At 37.2% G+C, this 21,445-nt stretch overlaps 1 protein-coding gene across 3 annotated transcripts in view; it reads right to left on the bottom strand.

Moving 5' to 3' along the window:
• Positions 1–21,445, bottom strand: part of Drgx (Dorsal root ganglia homeobox) — a 157,984-nt gene that overhangs the window by 76,923 nt on the left and 59,616 nt on the right. For 2 of the 3 annotated variants that reach the window (XM_076429500.1, XM_076429501.1), the window contains exon 2: positions 3,380–3,629. In XM_076429500.1, coding sequence (XP_076285615.1) covers positions 3,380–3,464 — 85 coding nt within the window. In that variant the 5' untranslated portion in view covers positions 3,465–3,629. Of the gene's footprint in view, positions 1–1,406; positions 1,482–3,379; positions 3,630–21,445 lie in introns of all 3 variants that reach the window. The other variant, XM_076429499.1, reaches the window with a different exon arrangement.

The following is a 21,445-nucleotide window of genomic DNA, read 5'->3' as shown; positions in this document are numbered from 1 at the left end:
GGAAGAGCGCCAAATTCAAATTCAATACGCGCTGAACGTTGTGATGTGAAGCATGACAAGCATGACTACGATACTATCATTGAGAGAACGAGTCATATAATATAATTATAATCGAGAAACTAAGATTTAAGATGTTAATTACTTTCTCAATCCTCTTATATATTATCTATGAGGATAACATTTATTTGTCTGTGAAAGACAATGAATCTGCACACAAGTTGTCAATTTTAACTCGAGCATCTAAATTGTTACCGCTACTGTTCGAAAGTAAGAAAAAAATTACCAGATAGGAAATACATACATGGTTCTAAGGCGTGCATCTGATGGTGATAAAAATATCCTGTGATCATCGGTTGTCGTATCTTTTTTTTTCATATTGACTTTTTTTTTATAACGCGATGTGGTAGTCGGCGTCAAAATGAGTTCAACGACCTACACACCATGAACTTGAAGTGACTTCGCCATCAGAACACGCCTTAAAACGATGTACAGTAAAGTCCCATTATAAGTCAATTCTCGGTTCTGTGTTGTGACATAGATCCGGACCGGTTACTACATACTGTCAACAAAACTACTAAGTACAGATGAAACTATTATATCGTGTTTAGTGCCATTTTAATAAGAAAAATGACACAAATAAGTTGGCGAAAGTCCCATAAAAAAATAATGGAAAACAAAGAAGTTTTGTAATTGGATTTATAGTGGTTCACACACCGATATACCCGACCCGGTATTGGATTACGCGGCATGTTTACACTACTCGGCGACAGAGGCAGCTTGAGCTTCTCCGCCGGACTTGTGGAATGGGATTTTACTGTACATCCTATTTAGACATTTTTAAACCTCGCAAGGTAAGTTCTAATAACACATAAATAGTAAAATGGGGTCTCTTAGACCCCGACAAACGAATTTTATAAACAGCCTCGTTTTTAATCAATTTGGGATAATAATAATACAGAATAAAACGTAAACAAACAGATTTAATTTTATCCATGAAAAATTCTTTTCAAAAATCTGAAGCTGGGGTCTCAGGAATCCCACATTGCCTTGCGAAGATTAATTACCTTCAATAGTAGCGGATATAATTTGGGTACTCGAGTTAAAATGAATAAGCCAGTTTCGTAGATAATGAGTGTATATGAAAAAAAGTAAGGAATTTTTGCATACTCTATCACTGTAGGGATGAATTTTTCAGTCTGGAGAAATAGTTCTGTCATCCACATGTTGATTACGTGACAATCAACGTGTTAAGGGAGTATTCTGGTTTTCCAGGCCGTCTGTGCACGAATTTCGAGGAATTTTTTCAGGAAAACTATTAAACCGCTTGCATTGGGATTTCGCACACACATTTACTGGTATTCGAGGTACACGTGTGATTTTCTAAAAGTAAAAATAATGAAACTTACATGAGTTGTATATATTTTTATAGAGTATGTTTTGAAAAACATGAGTCAGCGGTTGCCATGATTCCGGTCTTTCTACTGATCGGAAACAAAAAAACGAAGTTGTTTATTAATCAGTGTGAATGTAGTTATGGCACGAACCAAAAGAAACTAAAAATTTCTGAGAATTACGAAAGGGCGGCAATTTGAATTGAAATGACCGATGTTTGAAATATTTTCCGGTCTTTAGCACGATAGAAACATGAGGAAATAATGGACGTTTTTGAAAAATATTGATTTATGCGATAACAGAGTATGTGCTGAAGATTCTCCCGAAGTTTCAAGTCAATTGGTCAACTAGAACTTGAGATACCGCGGCAAATGTTTCGAAGAAAGTGGTTTCGAGAAAAACGCGTTCAAAGATTCAACCATCGATATCTCGAAATGCGAGTTGCATTCTTCGAATGCCTACAGCTACGTTAACGTAAATAGTTCAAACAAATCCTTTCGCACAAAATATTTTACAACACTTATATTTGCAAATAACGCGAAAAAAGAAAAATCGGGTTTTTGAAAATTAAAAACCAGAATACCCCGTTAAACAAGAAAATGTATCTTCTTCTTAAATTGTGGAGTTAGATAACTAGGGGTGTGCGAGACTTGGTCGGGATCTTAAAACTTTCGGGTTTCCCGAAAATGTTCGGGATTTTTGACTAAAAAACAATATTAAAAGATTCCGTACAGTATCAGAAATCCCGGAGATTCACGTGAAACTCGAACACCCCCGGGAATCGCGAATATGACTGCTCTTTACTTCACCGGACTCGAAATTTTTGCTTTTCTTCTATAAATTATTATGTATTTGATATGTAATCTAGTAGATTTGTACCCGGGGAACCTGTAGATCGAAGTTTCGATCCTGTAGGATCAATGGTTCAGAAGTTATGGTCGCTTAAAGTTGAGCAATTCGCAGTGTTTAGGCAGGTAAGCGCCCGCCGCCATTAAATAATAATTTATAGAGGAAAGGCAAAAATTTTGAGTCGGGTAAGGTAAACTTTACTCGCGAATATTCTTGAGAAACCCGAGCATTTTCGGAATGCCGCGCCGCACTATGGGCCAAACCGACGAAATCTGTGTCAGAATCAAAGAACTTTCGATAGAAATGAGATAGAGCCATGAAATTTTTTTTAAATGAACGCTAAAACTTTGCAGAATATGAAATAATTATGGAGATTGTGGTACGAACGATTTTTAACCTTGAAAAAATTCGTTAAACTTGCACAATTTCAAGAAAATTATGGTTTTTTCAATACCACGCGCGGAAAAAATTTTTTTTTAACATGCGACACATCATTTCCCGTAGATTTTTTCACACTGATTTCAAATCTGGTTTCAAAATACGTTCAAATACTTCATTATGATTATTTTTAATGTGTTTTATACTATATGAGAATACAATATTCCTTCAAACTAGTGGGTTACCAATTCATTTCAACGAAAAAATGATTTCATAAGTTGTGTTCACGAAAATCGATTTCTTGCCAAATCCTGAGGTCGTAGACAAATTTTGAAACCAGATTTGGAATCAGCGTGAAAAAATCTACGGGCAATGATGTGTCGCATGTTAAAAAACCACAATTTCCTTGAAATTGTGCAAGTTTAACGAATTTTCTCAAGGTTAAAAAACGTTCTTACCACGATCTCCATAATTATTTCATATTCTGCAAAGTTTCAGCTTTCATTAAAAAAAATTTCTTCGCTCTATCTTATTTCTATCGAAAGTTCTTTGATTCTGACACAGATTTCGTCGGTTTGGCCCATAGTGGCGCCGTCCCGACCCGATACGCGTCATCCGATCCCGTCCCGAACATCGGGTTTCGGGACTTCCCGGAATCTCGCACACCACTAGTAAATAACAGACGGTGAAACTAAAAATTCGCCGAAAATTGCGTCGTGTTTTCGCTGGTAATTTTGGTTGAAGCGGAATGTCTACTTACAGGGGTGAGTGGCGGTGAATGGGTACTCGAGGGTAGGTGGTAATCGGGGCGTTGGAAGACCTGGGGGGCAGTGGTAGCAGAACATGCCTCCAGCCCTGGCCACCGTGCCACCCCCCGGCCCCCCACCACCGCCGACTCCAGGCACCTGAGGCTGACTCGTCTGTTGCTGTTGTTGCTGCTGCTGTTGCTGCTGCTGGTGGTGCGGGTGGTGGTGGTTATTGTTCGGTTGATGGGTGTGAACAGATCCAATCTGCAACCACACAAGTTTCTGACATTGTGAATCATGTTCCCGGGAAAATTCATTAAAGACTATCGCAACCATGCTCGGAACCGTTCCCATGATGATTTCTGACAATAAGTGAGTCACAGACAGGACAAAGAATTAAATCGTTGATTGCAATTGTTCGCGCAATAGACTTTTATAGAACGAGTGCCACGTACTTCGTTTTGTTTATCTGTTTCTCATCGCTTAGGTTTGTTAAGTAGTAATTGCTGATTGGCCCAACTGAATCACTAATCAATAAAAATTTGTATGGTGGCTTAGCTGCAGTTATTGTAGCTACGATCACGTTCAGCTAGTTCTAGGACAGTGGAATATTTTTTCAAAGTGTGAGAGTAATGTTAAAGACTACGAGTATCTCACAGTAGAAATGGACAGGTATGATCAGACGTCTGCCTTGGCAAGAACTATGCTTGAATGAGACTGCTGTAAGACGCTCGTTCAGAGTTGGGTATAGTTTTCTCGGATCAGAAATGGCAATGGTCATAGAATTGAATTTTAATTGAAAATTTTAACAACTTCATTCGACCTCTAATTTTTACACATTTTCTGCACGGTACGCATACACTTTAACTCTTTGCACTCGGGGCTATTTTTACTCGAAAGTTAGACATTCCTTCCGACCTGGAATATTTGCGTTCCCTGTGATTTTTCAAATCGTATTGATATATGAAATTAATACAATACCTGATACCAATACCTCATAATAGCCCATATCAATACCTAAGTATTTAGTAATTGATTAGACACCGACATACAGTGACTCCCACTAATATTCGGACACTCTTGAAAAGACCATAACTTTTTTAATATTGGAATACACGATTTGAAATTTTTGGAGAAGCTAGAACAATTGGTTAGCTACACAACGTGACAAAAATTTTTGAAAAAAAAATTGCAAGTTGTCGGAATTGCAGAGGAAATACTGAAACTTGTATTTCCCAACTTTTTTATGTGGGCTTATATGGAAAATTTAGAAAACACGTTTCGTAGATCTGTATCAATTAAACATATTCTGAAAATTTCATCAAAATCGGCCGACGTTGTAATGAGCTACAAACGTTTAAGGATGGTAAAAAATTGCAATTTTTCACGATTTTCGGCCTCCAACTGCAGTAATTCTAAGGATTCTTACATCTTTCAATGCCTGTCGTTTTCCCCCGCATCAATCGATTTCTATGAAACTTTCACTGTGCATATAATTGACACAGATCTAGAAAACGTATATTTCAAAATTTCAATATAGGTCCGTATATAAGAAAGTTGTAAAATGCAACTTCTAGTATTTTCTCTACAATTCCGACCAAATGCAATTTTTGAAAAAATTTCTTTTCACATCCTGTAGTAAACTAATTGCTCTAGCTTCCCCAAAAAAGTTCAAATCGCATAGTCCAATATTAACAAAGTTATCATCTTTTTGAGAGCGTCCGAATATTAATGGGAATCATTGTATTTAATAACTAGACTGCGGATCCTTATGCAAAATGAAAAATGATCGCTCAGATAGCAGGACACAGGAGCCGACTAAAAGTCGTATTCGTCTTTTAATTTTCCTATTAACACTTTACCTACCGGAAGCCCATTAATGGGATTTTCGATAATTGTGCTGTACCAAAAGAAAGCATAGAAATTTTCTTTTACATTGCAATCGTGAATGAAACTATTAGATGACGTTATTGATGGTGACTTGTTAGTTCACAATGAAAATTGCTGTTGCTGTTGAAGGTTCCATTAGAAAGTGTTGAGCCGTGTACCATAGATTTTTCAAAATTATTGGTCCTTAAATATTTCGAATATGTCCACCGTTTTAAATTGCACGTGTCCATTTTTGTCATAAATGCGTAAAATTCGCAGTCTATTAATAAAGTGAACAATATTTTGAATAATGATACAGCAATTTTCAATAGCGCCTCGGAGTCACCATTCGAGTGCCAAGAGTTAGAAAGTAAAGCGAGCCACGCAACAGCATACGCGTAGAAGACCGGTAGCTCAAAATCTGCCTGGAGTCTCATCGAAGAGAGGTCGGATGCCTCGAGTTTCCTTGAGCTGGCCAGAGCCCGAAGACTCGGCGGAGGTCCAGATCTCTCAAACGATTCCTCGGAGCATCCAAATCACCCCCGAAATTCCATTTACTCCCTGTGAAAGGAAGCTGCTACGTGCATACGTAAAGCGAAACCCGAGCCGGTAATCCGTCGTCGTGGAAGGTCAGGCAGCCGAAACGAAAATTGGCTGAATTTCGTTAAGTTTGGCAGCAATTACTTTTGATACCCGACACGCGGCCGTAATTGCGTTGGGCCAAGCAGAAGCAGTAGAGGGGTAATAATTCGCTAATATCAATTTCAAATTTCAATTAGTATCATCTCGACGTCTGCTCCGCCCCCTCGAGCGTCTCTCGCGCCCCTCGTCCCACCGGCAGCCCCCGTCGCCGCTCTCCCTTGGTTCCCGTGGACCCCAGAAGAGCACGGCATGATCTAAAATTCAATTTGTCCCTTGTAGCGGAGCCGCAAAGGGTGAAGGAGAGACGAACAGAGAGAGAGAGAGAGAGAGAGAGAGAGAGAGAGAAGAGGAGAGGGAGCTGCGTCGGAGGGGGTAGCAAGCCAAGCAACGTGGAATCGCGAGGGGCGGGGGTGGTTGCATAGCTAGAATACACCGAGTTTAAAGCCACTCGCGTGCACGCCGTTACGTAACCAGAGATACGGCCCTGTAGGCACACGCATGCGCGACATGCCGACCCATTATAAATTGATAACTACGCCGTTTATTAAGTTCCACGACCGATGGCTGCTTAGGCAAAGAGCCCTCCACGCTCCTCACCGATACATGCATTATTTATTTACGGGAGTTTACAATCCCTCTAATGGAGATCGGCGTAATCGGCCGCCCATACGCCTCTGCTACTCTCACTCAGCCGCCCCCGCGCACGCCCGCTACGTAATCGTGAACGGCTACCCTTCGCGATGCCACCCCTGTCGTGCTCTCTCTCTTAATCGTGTTTCACCCCGCTTTCGAAAATCCGCGCGTCGTAGCCCGCTCGCCGAAATCGGAAGTAGACTGGGCTATCGCAGACTAGGAATGATCCCAGCGTTGCAATTGAGGCCGCGGATCATCTCAAAACGGATGATCATTGGGCTGATGAAGTTTCTGCCGCTTGTGTTTTTACCCTCGGACAACGGACCATTTTATAGCTACATAATTGGCAATGCTTAGGAACGTTCACAGCTCTAATTAATAATTTTTAAAAATTTACTTTTGATCATGTGTAGACACGTTAGTCTTTCCTTAGCTATTCAGTTAGTTTAATTGCTACAAATTGAGTACTTAAATTACAATTTAGATGTTCCCGGTCAAAAATGACTCCGGCACAGCACTCGGATGGTTTAGGAGGCCGTCTTACGTAAACTAGTCAACAATACAATTTTTTTATTGCATAGCTTAAACGAATATATAAAATTTTGAAAATACTTTCACAAAATTTGATGCTTAAGGGGGCCGGCGCGGCCGTGCAAGAGTGTGTGGGCACACGCACACATCGCTAAATTCGCATATACGTATATGCAATTACAAGGTTTACGACTTTTCGAAATTACGCTTCAGCATTGCAAGGAGTAGTTCAGAATTGGTCAATTATGATTCCTAAAAGTCGCGGTACGGTGGGTACGGTGCTCAAAATGCATATTTTTACGTTATAGAGGAATAATTTGTAATATTCGGCGGAGACGAACAACAATTCGGCCTGTCACAAACGACAATACAGCACCTCGAGGTTCCGAAATTTTGCACTAGTAGCATGACAATCTGGTTCCGAAAAGTTTGACGGTTGGACGTTACAAATGTTCCTATAGAATATGGCTGATAATGCAGGTCGATATTATATTGTCCATCGATAATACAGTATCCATCGTCCATGCAAACACTAAATTTATTGAACAAAAACACTGGTACGCGAAGCGGCTATCTTCTGACGTCTTGCTTACTTCGGTTGCCTCGTGACAGGCCAATACCAGTGGTGTTGGACAGGTAATATCTGCCGGATATTATAAATTACTCTAATAACGGTATAACGGTATAACGTACGACCTGCATTATCAGCCATATTCTATTGGAACATTTGTAACGTCCAACCGTCAAACTTTTCGGAACCAGATTGTCATGCTACTAGTACAAAATTTCGGAACCTCGAGGTGCTGTATTGTCGTTTGTGACAGGCCGAATTGTTGTTCGTCTCCGCCGAATATTACAAATTATTCCTCTATAACGTAAAAATATGCATTTTGGGCACCGTACCCACCGTACCACGACTTTTAGGAATCATAATTGACCAATTCTGAACTACTCCTTGCAATGCTGAAGCGTAATTTCGAAAAGTCGTAAACCTTGTAATTGCATATACGTATATGCGAATTTAGCGATGTGTGCGTGTGCCCACACACTCTTGCACGGCCGCGCCGGCCCCCTTAACCTAGAGTGAGACACAGAGTCATCACAAAAATTGTTAAACCATTATTCAAAATATTGTTTGTATGGTTAAATATGTATCTAATCGATTACTAAACATTTAAGTATTCTATGAGGTGTTCTATAAATTTCATATCCATAAAATAAACAAAAATCGTATAGAATGGAATTATTCTAGCTAGGAAAAACTATTTCATTTTCGAATTAAAATAGCTGCGAATGCAAACGGTTAAATTCAGGTTAATAACAATCTCTAAAACAGCGCTAGTTCATTGGCGATTTTCAAGTGTTTTAAGGAAAATTGTGTAAATTCTTGTATTACAAAAGTTTTTCAGGTAGGTGTACAGAGCACTTTCGCACAGATTTCATTTTGTGTTATCATCTAAATTAATATAGTTATTAATATTAGAACATTACCAACAATTCTGTAAGTATTTTTACGTTTACAAAACTTTATTGACGATTTTGTTATAGTTCTGTGCGAGTCTGGATGCTCTTTTTGGTCTCATTCAATTCGGTAAAGATTTGTGATTATAAGGCAACAAAATTTGTTTGTTTAATTTAGTATTAAGCGTTTAGCAGCGTTTCGCGTACGCCTGTACGTTCGGCTAGGCTTGGCCTCAGATGAAGAAGAAACATTATCCGAGGAAGAAATTTCCGATGTATTTTCGGATGAAAATTAATGGTAATAATTTTAAAATGTTCTTGTAATATATATATACCGGGTGTGTCATTGATTTGACCTTGGATTGTCGTTTAAAAATCACGTGAAAGTCATCTTCAATTTCACAAATTGAACTGCCTATTTTGTATTGCATGTTCTTGTAGTTTGTTTCGAGAGCTTTCCAAAATACTGTAATAAAATATTTTTCCCTTAAATATTTTTCAAGTTATAAGGCTTGGAAGTTACAGTGAAAATATTCCACTATTGCCACGCTTTTTCATGGGTTCTCGATAATCGGAGGAAAAAATGTTTCGAACAAAAGAGGAACAGCATACACGCGTCTACGAATTTCAATATATGAATGTTTTTTGTAAAAAAATTTTAGCCTATAAATAACGCTAAAATAGTTTTTCCCACTTTCTCTGACCAAATAGATCACTGTGCGGCGCAGCAGTCGTACATAGCGTCGTTACTCACAACGTCAGTGTTCGGAGGGTTAACCATCGCAAACCAGTGACACCGATAAAAGGATTAATCGATTTGTCGCAGGTAAAGCAGGCCGAATCACCGTCGGACCCCCTTCAGACTTGATCTGGCCGCAGGCACCGGCACTGGTGGAGTTGGACGCGTAATGATGGAACATACGCGCCGACATAAGGGACGAAATGTAGCGAGGCTAATCCACGATGAGTCCCCGAGGGTGTCCCCCGAGCCCTGTGCTCGAAAGGGGGCAAGTCTACGCCCCCCTCCCTAACTAGACGGGCATACGTGACCCCATATATCCCCCGAAAATAAACCGGCATGCGGTCCATGGGTATATTTGCGGTGTTCAACCAGCCGGGCGAAACATTATGCCAGTGTTTTATTGTGCGACCATCCGACTGCACACCCCGCCACTGCGCACAGAAGGGATTGTGGCTTCGAGTGGAGTGTGTTTACACATCGGCACACGCGCTGGATTTGTTACACGCTCGTTATACCCGCTGCTCTTGTTATTCGTGTGATCGCGTAATCGGCTGTAGTGTTTGCGGGGATTGTTCGCCGCGCGCGAAAATGGAATACGAATCGGAGGAATTTCTACAGTCACGAATAAAAAGATAGGACCAGAGTTGGGCATTAATCAATTAAAATTTTAACCAAGATTGATTGATTAACGCTAGAACTACCGAGGTTAAGACGAAGCTAGTTCTACCAAAACCAGGCAAAATGACTGGTCTTTAAAAAATATGTAATAATAGAATATATTTTTATATTTATTGATTTATCTTTTTTTTACAAAAGTGGCAATCTTCCAGCTTTAGACCCTCCTTTCATTTTTCCCAACTGGATCTTGTAATACTTCCGTTTTCGTCTTCAGAACTTGAAGGCACACAAACACGTCTTTTTATACGTAAATTCAAAATATTTTTCAATTCACTTTCCGTGGACTCCTGAACCTTTTATTTGTCTCTACTTATCCTATTATTATTATTTAGCCTCCCCTAAACGTAACATGTACCCTATTTATTACTATTATCACTGTAAAGTTCAATTTCATTTTCTTCTGATTTTCTTTCTTCATGCTCATACAATTCCCCATCCTCGATAGCAGAGCATTCCGTCGGTATATTCTTCACTTTTTCCAACAATTCAGAGATTTCTAATCGTTTTGCCATTTTTAAGGCTAGTCAAATATTGTTACATAAAAAAGAATTAGGTCCTATTCCGACGGCTATGGTATACAAACTGACCGCGTGAAACAACATCGATAACTTATGTTACGTTACATCGCAGCTATGTTTATGTTTACGTTTATGTTGTGGCGCCAAAATAAGACGTTGCGCAAAACATCAATGAATCTATCGAAATATCTAATAAACGATTTCGGGTTCGGTAAACAAATTATTGAATACTTTTCTGTCTTTCGTGAAGTACCAGTCAAAATAACTGGTATTGGTATGGGAGGTGGTTGGGTTGTGAGACAGTCGTTTTTATCCATCGCGCAATCGCGATAATTCCAATCTGTCAGCTGTCAAATTCTTGTTTTGACATCTGCTAGTTTTTATGCTAGCACCGAGGTGTATAGACGTGTTGCTTATATTATATGATAATTAGATACGGACATCGTGTGTAAAAATCAATTAATGTTTTTACTGTTTTAAATTACGCCTACTCATTCTCGTTACAAATGCATAAAATACGCTGTATATTGTTACTTGTCGCCAATATGTATTTATTAAATGATTTATTAAAATATACATATTCTTGCAATATGGTACGGGAACACAATGGAACGTATTGTGTCCTATCCAGAGCTAGGCAAAAATTTAATCAACGATTAACGAATAAATTTCTACTTCAATCGTTAATCGCAATTAACAATTAAACTCCTACTTACATTTTTAAATGTTTACTTAAAAATGTCTAACATGTCTCTTTAATGTTTACTTTATTAGCATTTTGTTTTTACTGTCGCTTTATTTTTGTTGGTTGCGTGCGAATATGGAAATTGAGCTTCATCATCAGAGCTTGTCGATGCTAACGCCGATATTAACATTAACGCATACGAATGCCGACCAGTTCATTATGAAGTTTACGAAAATTACAGCGATGTTAGCTCCATGCTGCGGTGTAAGTAATGTACACATCCAATGGTTCGGTAACCCGAATTATGGACATCCAGTAATGTCGGTATTCAACTATTTGGGTACACGTAGGGATATCTTGTTACACGTAGTTTCAATTGCGCAGGGTCAGTGTTATTGAGTTACTGTAGCTCAACATCCTCTCAAGTACCATGCAACATTTATTTGGCCAAGAAACTAGTATTTGAACTTTTTAACTTCCCGATTTTATAGGGAAGTTATTTTAATGACCCCGAAAATCGAAAATCGATTTTTTAGCAGATCTTCACGTTTCATGGTCATTGCAGTCATTCTAGACTATTTTAAGCAAAATGTTCGTATGTGTGTGTGTGTGTGTGTGTGTGTGTGTGCGTATGTCTGTTTCTATGGTATCAAATTTTTCGTTAACGTTTTCTGAAAAAGTAACAACGCGATCAGAATGATGAATGATGCAATCGATGTGCCCCGTCGTAACTTAGAGCTGATTAGATTTTGGTCCATATTGGTCAAGTAGTTTTTTAGATTTTTAGTTTTTTTCGAACGGAGTTGATTCTACAATGCAATTTATACGAGAGAATGGAAAGTTTCCACCGAAGAAACAAACGTAATTACACAAAAAAATTTTTTTTTCATTTTTCTTAAATTAAAAAAAATTTTTTTAATTTAAAAAAAAATTTTTTTTTTGTACCTTACGCTAATGTTTCCGCTTACAATAATCGAAAATTATCCCAATGCAAGAGTGAGTTAATCATCTCTACTCCCGAGAATACATTTTCAAAGAATATCGATGAAAGTACAAAAAAAATTTATATTACAATCTTTAAAAAAACAATCAGTTCAAAACGAATTATTAACTGAGATTAAATTGAAAATTAATATAAACAATATGATAATTATTAATAACATTAATGTTGAAAACGGATTGGTTAATGGAGCACACATGCGGAATATTAAAATTTATTACTTTTCAAGAAAATACTAAAATTCCGTCTATATTGTGGTTAGATTTTCAATTGGCCAGAGTAGGAGTGAAAGTAAGAACTCGTTATCGTGATTATATGAAAAATGCAAATATTCATCAAAATTTGCCACCAATAATAAAAATATCGAATCAAGTAAATATGTCGAGTGAGGAAAAATATCAAATCACACGTAGTCAATTTCCAGTGGTTCCTGCTGAAGCGATTACGATTCATAAAAGTCAGGGACAAACATACGAGAAAAGTATGTTTGAATTTTAAAACATCAGAAAAACGAACTTTACACATGTTGTATGTAGCACTGAGCAGAGTTTCAAAATTGAGCGGTTTATATATTTTGGGACAATTTAAATTAACAGTATCGAAGAAAACCAAGGTCAATACTGCTAACCCGGATAATGAGGAGTCGTATCGTTTGCGAAAAACTATAATAATTAAGACAATTTATTTTGCAACATCAGTACGCTATAACAAGGAACCAAGCGAGCAACGAGTCTACGATGTTCGTTTAAGGCGACGCCATATAGCAAACATCTTGATAAGTAGAAAACTATTGAATTTCCCTGAAAACGTATAATCTTCTTAAAACGTACTAAAAATAATGATAATAATATACTGCAACTAACGAATCGGGAAGTTCTTTGTGTGGCTCGTGGAGAGTCACACACCAAATCAAAAAAACATTAATAGCTATAGGTACTACTAGCCATGCGTACCACTAACCCTTTCGCAAGAGCAGTCCTATCCGCGAGCTCGCGAAGCGAGCGAGCAAAAACAACCCTACTCGCGAGCGAGCGAAGCGAGCGAGCAACAATAACCCTCTAGTTTTTCCTGGAGTCAGACAGCGTTAATCGCACGTAAATAAATATACACACATATTCGATGAAGAAGTTCAAACCAATCAACAGCGTGAAATGGTAAAGTGACAGAGGAAACGTAAATCGTAGCTTAATGCTGAAACTAACGAAACACTGTTTAAGGTCATTATAATAACAAGTTTATGTTCATTAACGCTGCAAGTGTTCCTTTCTAAAATAATTTAATGTGCTCATTTTCTTAACTGATGAGAGAAACCTAACTCCAGTAACAAATTCGTAGAACAATTGTCGGAAATTATGTATCATTTGAAATGCCACAAATAGTCTATATAAATACATACACCATAAAAGTGTAAATAAGTCTGCGAGTATATAAGAAAATACTTTCCGAGCAATTAAGTATTGAAATATCGCATTACATGTGAATATTAATGAAAATAATTTGTCTTTCTATACTCTCAAAGGATATACAAAGAAAATATATCATCCTATTGGGTTCGCCAGAAATTCTTGTACGCCTGTATTAATGTTCACAGAAAAGTTCTACTTCAATAATTGAAATTTAGAAAATACTTGTGCTTTTCTTGGTCCACCCCAACGTGGTAATAAATTTAGTATTTTGAACTCTGCATTCTCATCCATTGATATCTTATAGAAAATTTTATATAGCTCAAAAAACACATCCAGCATATTTTCAACCAATTTATTGTATCTCCGTTAGAATTCTTCACCCTTTTAAAAATCGCATCCTCCAAAAATCTTGTTGATATGAAAGTCTCTTGTTTCATTGCATTAAAATAAAGCTATTACCTTTCCGGCACTTCTTGATAACATTATAATAATCTTGGGGGGCAAACAGTCAATTATTTTTCTTTAATGACATTTCTACAACGCCAAAATATCTCTGTCATTCGGTAAAAACGAATGTCCTGATACGAAGAATTAGACTGCGGATCTTTATGCAAAATAAAAATGTTTTGCATTGATTGTGGAAAGCAAGAGTAACATAAAAATTAATTTCATCCCCTAAAGACTTTGTTACGTTAGAAGCAACATCAGAACATTCTTGAATTTTTAAAATCTTTTACTGATTTATATTTTACCCAAACAATTTCTTAATAAACGCATAAAGATCCGCGGTCTACCAAAAATTATGAATGATTTGTCAACTGACAAATGGACTTAGGCCACTTTCGAAATAAACGGCTATAAAGCTTCGTCTTAACTATTGGTAGTTCTAGTGTTAATAACAGAGATATCGAGGAGTAAATGGCTCATAGTCCAGTCAATGAATGCTCATAAGGGGGGTGTAGAGGGAAATGGAAGGAACACAATTTTTAACTTTGGGACTTTGTTTGGACTAGTTAAGAGGTAAACATACTAAAAGTCCCTACTCCTAAGTCCCCTTTTTCGGTTTTCCGCTTATATCTCGGAAACTATGTGTCCTAGCGATAAGACCATTCTATACAAAATTAAAGCTGACAAAATGTGCCATAAGATCGATTTCATTCAGTTTTCCGCTATCTCGCATAGTTTCCAAGATATCTGCGCTCAAAGTTCACTAATTGTGAAAAAGAAGAGCCTTATTTGACTAGCTAAGTCTTCAGCACAATTAGTGAACTTTGAGCGCGGATATCTCGGAAACTATGCGAGATAGCGAAAAACTCAATTCAATCAGTCTTGTGGCACATTTTGTCAGCTTTAATTTTGTATAGAATGGTCTTATCGCTAGGACACATAATTTCCGAGATATAAGTGGGAAACCGAAAAAGGGGACCTTCTACGTGCCCCCCTGCACCTCGCACACCTCCTAGGAGTGGGGACTTTTAGTATGGTTACCTCCTAGCTAGTCCAAACAAAGATCCAAAGTTAAAAATTGTGTTCCTTCCATTTTTCTCTACAACTTTTCGTTGACTGGACCCCATATAGAAAGAATAAACCAATGACACTTACATTTGCATGGATTAGGCGAAGTGAATGATAAAAGATTGAGAACCTCTGAGTTAGACAATGTCTAACTTACCCTATTCCATTAGCACACTCTATTAAAATCGCGTGATCACTAATTCAGTAAATCCTTCAATAAACAGCATTGAACTAAGTTCTCCTCGATGGGGAAGGAGAGGCAGTGACGGAATCACACTGTAGACATAGTAATACTTGTCCCAGGACCTCAGCCCCTTCCGCTTCGGAGCCGAATCCGAATGGGGTGGAAGCCTGTCGAGTGCAAAAGGGGGGGATAGGCAGGGGGACAAGCGTGGCGGCAAGCTAATTATAGAATTATCGCTTTTAATTGCGATTCGTGCTATTTGCGCAATGGTGCGGCGGTGCAGCACGATTGTCGTCGCGTGCCGAATTATTGGATGTTGACGTCACCCGACGCGGCACCGCTTTGCTCGTAATTGCCGGCACCAATTATGCAATTAGCGCCGCTCTCTAATGAGCGTAGTGTTATACACGCGGAATCTAAACACACCCGGTTATTCGACGACCGTACCAAGCTCAGAGGATCGCAAACTTTCATGCTAACCGTACACAGACTGTTGAGTTCGGAAGTCAAACGCGAATTTTCTTTATTGGTATAACCAAATAGTCTTTCAGCTTTCTCTTTCGATATTTTCTATAGGCGGGTATGAGTATACAGGGTGAGTCCGAAGAAACAGAACACTTAAATATCTCCGTTACTTTTCGTTGTACAAAAAAACTTCTTAGGACAGTTACACTGTTTGAAGGGCCGCATGTAACGGTGTAAGGAGAAAAATTTTCAAGGTCATTGATATTTTTTTAAATGGAATGAGGTATTTTTTAATACATAAATCGAAGCAGCTGGACATTCGTTATAAAAAAGTACTAACCCACGTATGTCGAAAAGTTAGTAGTTCAGAAGATATTTCAATTTAAACAACTCTAAAACACCATTACAGTTAACGTCTTAGACGTTAGCGTTTACTTGTTAGTATAAATTGAAGAGTTGAAATTGAAATTGAAAAATTGAAGTTGAAATTGAAAAATTGACGTTGAAATTGAAAAATTGAAATTGAAGTTGAAGGGTTGATATTGAAATTGAAGTTGATATTAACGAAATGAAATTGAAAAATTGAAGTTGAAATGGAAGAGTAGAAATTGAAGTTGAAATGGAAGAGTTTAAATTGAAGTTGAAATAAAAGGTGAAATTGAAAAAGTGAAGTTGAAAATGAAGAGTAGAAATTGAAGTTGAAATGGAAGAGTTTAAATTGAAGTTGAAATAAAAGGTGAAATTGAAAAAGTTAAGTTGAAATAAAAGGTGAAATTGAAAAAGTGAAGTTGAAAATGAAGTTGCAGTGTTGATATTGAAATTGAAATTGATGTTAGCGTTTATTTACTTGTGTAACGTGTTAGTACGACAGTAATGGTGTTTTAGTTTTTAGAGTTATTTAAATTGAAATATCTTCTGAATTACTAACTTTACGACATACATGGGATAGTACTTTTTTATAACGAATGTCCAGCTGCATCGATTAATGTATTAAAAAATACCTCATTCCATTAAAAAAAATATCAATGACCTTGAAAATTTTATCCCTTACATCATTACATTGGGCTCTTCAAACAGTGTAACTTTGTCCTAAGAAGTTTTTTTGCACTACGAAAAGTAACGGAGACATTTAGGTGTTCTTTTTCTTCGGACTCACCCTGTATAGTGCAAATAAATGAACGCTACACAGGGAAGTTAAATAAAACCGGTAATAAATTATTTTTGTCGTTCACTCTTATTAGTTGTTTTAAACAACATGGAAATTTTATAATATTTCCGGACAATAATACGTTTTTTGATTAACACTGAATCTACCACTGCCGGTCAAATGACCGGTCTTACATTTTTAATTTTATAATTATTGAAATTATGACGTTGCTTGCATGGAAAATGATTCGATAAATTTCCTCATCCAAGCACATATTGCAATAAAAATTGCATGAAATCTAAATGAATAGAGAGCCTTGTCATTTTATCAGCTAAAACATTTTAATCGCTTTCAGTACTCGGTAGTTTTAGAATTAACCCAACTTAACTCCCAACGAGATAAACAATTATTTTTCGATATTTTCTATTCAAATCGATGAGTTATATAGCGTGTTTTGTATTATTAACAGACAGCGGATTTTTACGCAAAATACACATTTTCTACCTGATTTGGAATAAACTGGGGTGGAATGGAAATTTATTTTCTCTCTTCATATGTTCAATAGGTCGAAAGCAATATAACAGTGATTTTAAATTCTTCTAATGTTTTCTTTGTGTCGAATTACACCTACTCATTTTTGTTATAAATGCATTAAATCCGCTGTCGAATTATATTAAGCACATAGTTCATAGGTGTGTCCGAGAACAAAAAGATTACAATTGTCCGAGAACGTACAATATTCGTCCAATATAATATTTATTTGCGAACATATTTGAAGGATCGATTTTAATTTTTCGCCGTAACGTACAAGCTTGTCAAATCTAGCTGTGCGGCTGAATGTCCCCCGCAAGGGGAAATGACCCCGCTGCGCAGTGTTAAATAAGGGGACTTCACAACGATACGTCACCTGTCAAACAATTCACGTTGCGACAGTTCAGTACAGTGACACAAGTGTATTCACACAAACATATAAACAGTTGTTTTGTATGTTTACTGCTGTAAGAAATAATGGACAGTACGCACTTTTGACGAGGTGTGTACTTTACCGTTCAAATGTTGCATCCTTCTGTCGTCAAGTGCGGTCTTTGTGTTCTTCTGCGCATCCCTATGAATTTGGTCAAACGCACAGCTACATTTGACAAGCTGTAGTAATCATACACGATAAAAACAAAATAGCTCAAACGAATGTTATTCAGTTTGACGGAAGCTATATATCATCATAAGAAAAATAAGATTGATATCTTCCCTTACTTATAAAAATATTGATGTCTCCATTCCTGAAAGATTTTCTGAAGAATTTTTGTGTATAACAGACGCGTAAATTATTCGTGTATTTCAGCATTTTGATAGACGATGAGCATGTGGACAGCGGTAAATTAATATGACGATTGAACATTCAAAATTATCAATTAAATTTAATAAAATTGATGTTAACTTTACCGTTGATATTAGCGGTAATTAATATTAATTCGTATTAGCATAAATATTGATACAGTTGTTACCGTTTCGATTTGCTATTCTACCACATTTCTGATTTCTGTTAAAATTCTGATACTATTTGGATTATGGAACCGCTTTATGGTAATCTATCGTATCAGCACAATTTGAACTGGGCGCAATGTAATTAAATATTTCAAAGAAACGTTATACTCCATTATAAATTAATCATTTGAAGTGATGGTCCACTTGTTATGAAATGGATCAGTCCGAAAGCTATTTTTGTATAATAATTTGTTACGACTGTATTTTCAAATGCACCACAGCGTTGCGAGATGGTGCGTTTTGATGACCAAAAGACGTGGGGACTTTTCGAACCGTCTCTGAAAAATTCTCACCATTTTCTGTAGTGAATTTTCACGATTTCTATGCGTTGCTCGATCGTGTAATTCTCCATGACTAAACTTCAATACTTCCTGATGCCAATTGTCAAAGATTAGTACTCTATGTTCGCCACAAAAAAATATCCCTCAATTTAAAATGTCAGGTCATTTTGCGACACCCTTTATAATAATATGAAATACTTATTTGTGGTGCACCGTAAACCTAGTGTTAATTATGTTTCTTCTATCGATCGTATTTGCTGATAATAAATTTTTAAATGTTTTCGGCGCAACGGTTCGATCGTTTATTACCAATTATAAAGCAACTTTGCTAATTGTCAAACAAAATCAAAGTTTCGATCCTAGTTTGGATCTTTTTCAAGATTTATTTGAATCGCGTCTGTAAATTAAATATCGTATGTTATAGTAATTTTGAAAAAACAGAAATATTGAATGATTGAATGTAAGAAATATTGTTCATAAAGACACACTGACTTGTTTTGGGGAAAATAAATTTATGATAAATGTGCGACACATGTGTTGCGTGCGTCGTACATGCTTGTTGTCAAGATACTGATGTACGAACGTATTTGAAACAGATCTAGGTTATATCAATCGATATAAGGCGGTAAATTTGAAAAGTCATAATGTGTTCTTAATAGACTGCGGATTTTATGCATTTATGACAAAAATTGCTATGTACAAACAGCGGAGGTATTAAAAAATTTAAGGCCACCAGGGTATTAGCTTCACCGCAATAAGATAATTAAAAGAAGAATGAAATTTTCATTTGGCTCCTGTGTCTTGCAATCACTGCAAACATCTTTTATTTTGCATAAAGATCCGCAGTCTAGTTCTTAAATCCACTCTTACGAATATACCTTGATGGTAAATCGTTATTAACATTCCACTTTTATTGGAATCAATTACATGCATTGGAAAATTTTCCAATAAACTTTACTTTTGTCATGATTAATTTAAAAAAGATTTTGAACCAACTATTCTCTCACATACAATTAAATGTATGTAATTGATTCCAATAAAAGTGGAATGTTAATAACGATTTACCATCAAGGTATATTCGTAAGAGTGGATTTAAGAACACATGACTTTTCAAATTTACCGCCTTATATCGATTGATATAACCTAGATTTGTTTCAAATACGTTCGTACATCAGTATCTTGACAACAAGCATGTACGACGCACGCAACACACGTGTCGCACATTTATCATAAATTTATTTTCCCCAAAGCAAGTCAGTGTGTCTTTATGAATAATATTTCTTACATTCAATCATTCAATATTTCTGTTTTTTCAAAATTACTATAACATACGATATTTAATTTACAGACGCGATTCAAATACATCTTGAAAAAGATCCAAACTAGGATCGAAACGTTGATTTTGTTTGACAATTAGCAAAGTTGCTTTATAATTCGTAATGAACGATCAAACCGTTGCGCCGAAAACATTTAAAAATTTATTACCTAGTGTTAATGTCGAAAAATTGAATTTTGGCCACGAAGAGTGGGTTCCTGGACCACTGTGCACTGTAACTGTAAAGAAAATGATACGGCTAGGGGTTAAACATATCCTGGAGTGGTGTATAGAAATGAATTTCAGTCGCAGTGTTGTGAGAATAAATTAGGATCGTATTAAATCTTAATGTGTTCTATCGTCTCGTCCCACAGTGTATCGAGGCGTTACTGTGCATCGGAGAAGCGAACGGCTGCCCGCATTCTGTCGCGGCTCTAATTACGTAAAATTCGTGGAGCATCAATCGACCGCCGCGTTGCGCCGCGCCGCTCTGGTCGCAGAGCGCTGGAAAACTTCACGGAGACGCGATTAACGAAGATTTCATTAGGGACAATATTGCGGTGGCATCGGCGCTCGTTGACCGGCGGGTCCTGGTTTCTTTATTGGCCGGTCTCGGGGAATAAATTGGAGGGAATTAATTAAGCGGCACAAATTGGATGCAGCGCGTTAGCCCTTATTCTTGGATGATACAGCTTAATAAGCGTCTCCTTTTGTGAACCGAGCGAGGCCCTTCGCCCGACATCGCAGCCCGGCTGGAATGCGGGACGAGGAAACGCAAGGTCGAAGGGCAAGGAAAGGAAGTTTCTGCGTGCTCGGTTAATTATATTTATCGCGCCACGAAGCAGCGGCCGCGACTATTTGTGTCGGCACTTTAGCGACCCTTAATTCAAGCTTCGCTTCTGCGTAAGCGAAATATTTTAAGGAATTGCGTGAGAAAATTATTACATTTCGTAATGGAATTCCACGATCGATCGTGTTCCTCGGAATAACCCTATTTGCAAATGGAACGTGGCCATTTAATGAAAGCTATTTTAACCAGGGACCAGAAGTAACCGGTATTCTACAATTTCCTACGATAAAAGTCGTTGATAAATGCATCGTTAATTATTATTGAAATTTAAGATAATCAACAGAAAATATAAAGTGAAAATATCAAAGAACAAAATTATTGAAAAATGTGGATTTCTTAACTGTTTGGTTTCGATAACAGTTATCGACGAGGAGAAACTATTTCGATTGCTCAAAACAGTTATCGATGAGAGGAGTTCATCTCGATTACTCGTGACAGTTAAAATTTTTAACTTAAAAATGGTCGTTACAGTTAGAAATGACAAATTTTGGAAACAAAATATGTTTTATGGTAATGTGAAATAAAGTGGTTAATATAATATTTGTTAAGTGTCTGTCCATTCATTACACAGGATGTCCCAAAAATGTAGTTCTTTGAAAGGGGTGATTCCTGAGGT

Source organism: Lasioglossum baleicum, chromosome 8 (assembly GCF_051020765.1).
Source record: "Lasioglossum baleicum chromosome 8, iyLasBale1, whole genome shotgun sequence".
NCBI classification, from domain to species: Eukaryota; Metazoa; Arthropoda; class Insecta; order Hymenoptera; family Halictidae; genus Lasioglossum; species Lasioglossum baleicum.
Note: the sequence above shows the minus strand (reverse complement) of the source record. Positions and strands in the feature narration are given on the sequence as shown.